This window comes from Tinamus guttatus, unplaced genomic scaffold (genome assembly GCF_059628265.1).
Source record: "Tinamus guttatus ecotype Peru unplaced genomic scaffold, ASM5962826v1 Tinamus_guttatus_pri_ptg000678l, whole genome shotgun sequence".
Lineage (NCBI taxonomy): Eukaryota > Metazoa > Chordata > Aves > Tinamiformes > Tinamidae > Tinamus > Tinamus guttatus.
Genome location: NW_028289212.1, coordinates 102,779 through 106,710, shown reverse-complemented (window position 1 = coordinate 106,710; position 3,932 = coordinate 102,779). Strand labels below are relative to the sequence as shown.

General features: G+C 51.5%; 1 protein-coding gene across 1 annotated transcript; it reads left to right on the top strand.

Annotated features, from left to right (window-relative positions):
• The first annotated feature begins 410 nt into the window (after nucleotides 1-410).
• Nucleotides 411-1,429, top strand: CITED4 (Cbp/p300 interacting transactivator with ED-rich tail 4). Its single transcript, XM_010220906.2, has one exon. The coding sequence runs from the start codon at nucleotides 449-451 to the stop codon at nucleotides 1,061-1,063; it is 615 nt and encodes a 204-aa protein (XP_010219208.1). The 5' UTR covers nucleotides 411-448; the 3' UTR covers nucleotides 1,064-1,429.
• Nucleotides 1,430-3,932: the final 2,503 nt, after the last annotated feature.

The window sequence follows — 3,932 nt, the reverse complement described above, 5'->3', positions numbered from 1 at the left end:
GGGCAAGAGCGGCGGGGCCGGGCCGGGCCGCGCCGGGCTCCAATGGGCGGCGGGGGCCGGGCGCGGTGCCCGCCCCTGCCCGCGCCGCTATAAGGCCGGGGCGCGGGGCCCCGCGCTCGGCGAGCGGAGCGGAGCGGGAGGCAGCGCGGAGCCGCAGGAGCCGCTGCCCGCGGAGCCCCGGATCGGTGCGTAGCCGCGCGGGCAGAGCCCGGCTCCCTGCCGCGGCCCCGGGGGGGCGCGCTGGGGCGCCGCGCTGCGCGCCGCGACGAGCTTTGTCCGCGAGAGCGGGGCGGGCGCGCGGCCGCCCGGAGCCGCGGCTGCTGCGCGGCGCTTGGGGCCGCGGGGCGGGCGGCGCCGGGGCGCCCTATGGGAACTCCCTCGGGATGGAGCGGGAAAGCGCTGCTTGCCTTGCCCTGAGCCGTGTGTCGCCTTGCAGGGGCCTGGAGCCATGGCTGAGCACATGATGATGTCCATGAGCCACGGTGGTACCGGGCTGCAGAGCTACCGCATGGGGGTGAGCGGGCTGCAGGGACCCCCGCAGCACGGGCAGCATGTGCTGAGGACACTGCCTACTGCCGGCCAGATGATGCCCTATGGAGGGGCTGGCATGGATGGCACGATGAGGCCAAGACCCAACCTCAGTGGACAGATGGGTCACCACCAGATGCAGAACGCGATGATGTTCAATGGCCCAAGTCAGCAGCAGCAGTACATGGGGCCGGTGGGCACCCAGCAGCTCATGGCCAGCATGCATCTACAAAAACTCAACACCCAGTACCAGGGCCACCCGCTGGGTATGAGCAATGGGCCCATGGGAGCCAGTGCCCAGCAATACAGAGTGGGGCCGAGCCAGCACCCGGGCATGCAGCATATGCCCTCGCCAGCGCTGACCTTGAACGTTATGGACACAGATCTCATAGATGAGGAAGTCTTGACATCCCTTGTTCTGGAACTGGGGTTGGACCGGATTCAGGAGTTGCCAGAGCTCTTCTTGGGACAGAATGAGTTTGACTTCATTTCAGACTTTGTTAGCAAACAGCAGCCCAGTGCCATCAGCTGTTGAGGTGCTTTGGGCTCCTCCTTGTGTCTCGGTGGTTTTGAGTTTGTTTTAACTTCCTTCTCCATCTGCCGTCCTCCCTTCCCCTGTCTTGCCCTGTCCTGGATTCCTGACCTTCCCCAAAGAGACAATCATCGGACACTGGCTTGCACTGGATTGCTTTTCTTCTGTGTGTTTTTTGTTTTGTTTGTTTTTTAATTGGGGATTTCCTGGGGAGGGGATGTGTACCCCAAGCAGTGCAGATCAAGAGCTCTTCCTGCAGAGCTGCCTTTAAATTACATTAACAGGACTTCTGGCTTAAGTAGAAAAAAATGGACTTGTAACTTTCCATGACCCTGCTTTGGGTGCACCAGGTGACGGGCAGCCTTCAGCCCTGCCAATAGCTGGATTTGCTCAAGGCTTCTGTGTTGCCAGCAAAGCTAAAGGATTCCCTGAGAGGATTGTCTCCCTGGTGCATGGTTTGAACTACTTTCCCCCCTTGCAAACACGGGTGGGGTTACATATTTGTTGGGACTCTTTACTGTGACAGTAAATAGGTCCTCAGTCTTGTCTGTTCAGCTTGGAAAGGGGGCACTTCCCCTCCAGTTGGCTGTTTTCTACTAGATGAGAAAAATGAAGTATGCCTTGAGGAAGGGTGTACATAGGTGCCTAAATGTTCATCTCTGTACAACTTTGAATTTCCAACTTGTACAGCAAATCACCTGTAAAATATGAGTATGAGAGTGATTCCGGCACAAGGCTTAAAGCTGCAGTCTAGCTCCACTTTTTTTCCACCTCTGAAACCAAATAAAGACTATGTAACTGTATATTCCAGATCTAATCTTATTTATTTTTTCCTATGATTATTTATTTGCAAGGGCTCCTTTTGTTATTTGGCTTTGGGATTGCTGGGAATGATGCATGGAGAGTACTGCAGCTTTAAGATACTGGCTTTAAAAAGAGCCTGGGATAGTTTTCAAGCTGCTCGGCAGATAGTCACTTCAACCCAAGATCTTTATGCTGAATACATAAGACTGTGTAAATCCAACACCCTTCGGAATGTGATAAAGATGACTCGATTCCTAATTTCTCCTACTCGGAAAAGGTTGAATGCAGAAGCTGGTGGGGTTTTGTTTCCTCCGCTGTCTCTTGTTTCCAGGCTCTGTGGAAAGCTCCTGTTAACTTCTAGTTGCTGCTGCCCCCTGCTGCTGACAGCTCCCGACAGCTGTCACTCCACAACCAAGTAAGAATGTACAGATGAATTTTCAAATAAAAGCTGAAACATCTCCCGTGTGCATGTGTCTAGTGCTTGTATCTGGCACAGGTGCAGTGTGGTGTCAAACACTAGGGAGAAGTGGCTTCATTCCCATCAGCGGGCTGTGGATCCAGGCACTAGTGCCTTCCTTCTCATCTAGACTGTAAACGTTGTGCTTGTTGCTTAATGCTTGGACTGAAGAGTATGACTGCAGTATAGGAGCATATGAAATTCCACAAAGTATGTGACTGGGAGAATGAGACTTCCCTGAACCAAGGGTGAATTCCTGATTCTGATGGTGCTGCCCTATTGCAGAGTGGCTGCAGCTGCTGGCAGGATGCACAACCTTCATGCGAGCAACTCGAGACTCTCAGAAAAGTGGCTGGTGAATTATGCTTCTATCTGGCCAAGTGCTCTGACAGTTGAGTTGCAGCCCTGCTAGGGGTGCTTCACTGCAGCCTTCTGTACCTCAAATGTGCCAGAGATCAAATCAATCTCCATTTAGGATCCTCTACTTTTGGAGCTTGGCCTCTTCTCTTTTCCAGAAGGTTCCCAGCAATGAACTCCTGCGTGGTTAAGAAACTCTCCTGTATCCTGTCAGAAGCAATGGGGCTCTGGATGCTGCTGTTGAGGTGGCTGAATAACTTCTTGTTTTGGATTACTTGATGGTACCTTGTTCCTTGCACAGCTTGGTAGCAAGTGTTAAAGGCCTGCCCCATCCTTGCAGAAAGTTTTTTCTAGTGGCTATGCTTGTGCCTTCTGGACAGGTGATTGAAAATAAATGTTTTTTTCTTACAGGATTTGTGCTGCCCATTAATGGGAGAGCCCTGCTGGGGCTGTTGGCTCTTTGGTGATGGGCTGTTTGAGAAGTGGAAGAGGCAGAGAACAAGCAGAATATTGGAGGGTTGGATAAGCATTTAGGAGTCAACAACTGGATTTATTTCTCAGTAAAAGTAGCTGAAACCCAAAATAATGGGAGCAATTGCTCTATTAGTTACAGTTGTGGGTAGAGTGTGTGATAACACCACTATGGCCTACAGTGTCCCAGTTATCAGTGGAGAATCCTGTGTCCAACCCAACTTTCAGTTTCAAGTAGTTTCCTGAAGCAGGAGCACATTTCTCTGTAAGCTCTTGGCATTTGTGCTTGGAGGGCTGTGGAGCACCCAGGGAAAGTACTTTCAGTTTAAGTCAAACCAGATTTAGACTAACAGGAGGCTCTCTATCAGAGCTGTCTTGAGGATGTGTCTTAACAGTCTCAGTTAAGATTATTTCAATGTCAACTTTCATACAAACTAAAACATCAGAGCAGGAATGATCTCCTAAAGTATGTTAGTTACCTGTGCATTTTCCAGAATACACATAAACTGGTCAGCCTGTATGACTACTTAGATAAGCCAGAGCAGAAGCTCTTATTCTGCTGTGGCGCTGCTGCTTCTGGCTAAGTTAGACTGAGTCCCTGTTTTCATCAGCTTTCTGATGGCTTCTTGATTTAAACTCTGCTTGGGCTACCCCTCTCCCTGTTTTCTTCTCTGTATGCCTTGCAATAGGAAGAGAGGACCTGTCACTGCAGTATGAGCTGGTAGTATGGGTAGCTTGGATTGCTCTAGTTCTCCCTCTCCCCTCTGCTTTGCAGTGGAATCT

Excerpts from the sequence above, each read along its gene's own strand:
- CITED4 (XM_010220906.2), top strand. The coding sequence starts at position 449 with ATGGCTGAGCACATGATGATGTCCATGAGCCACGGTGGTACCGGGCTG.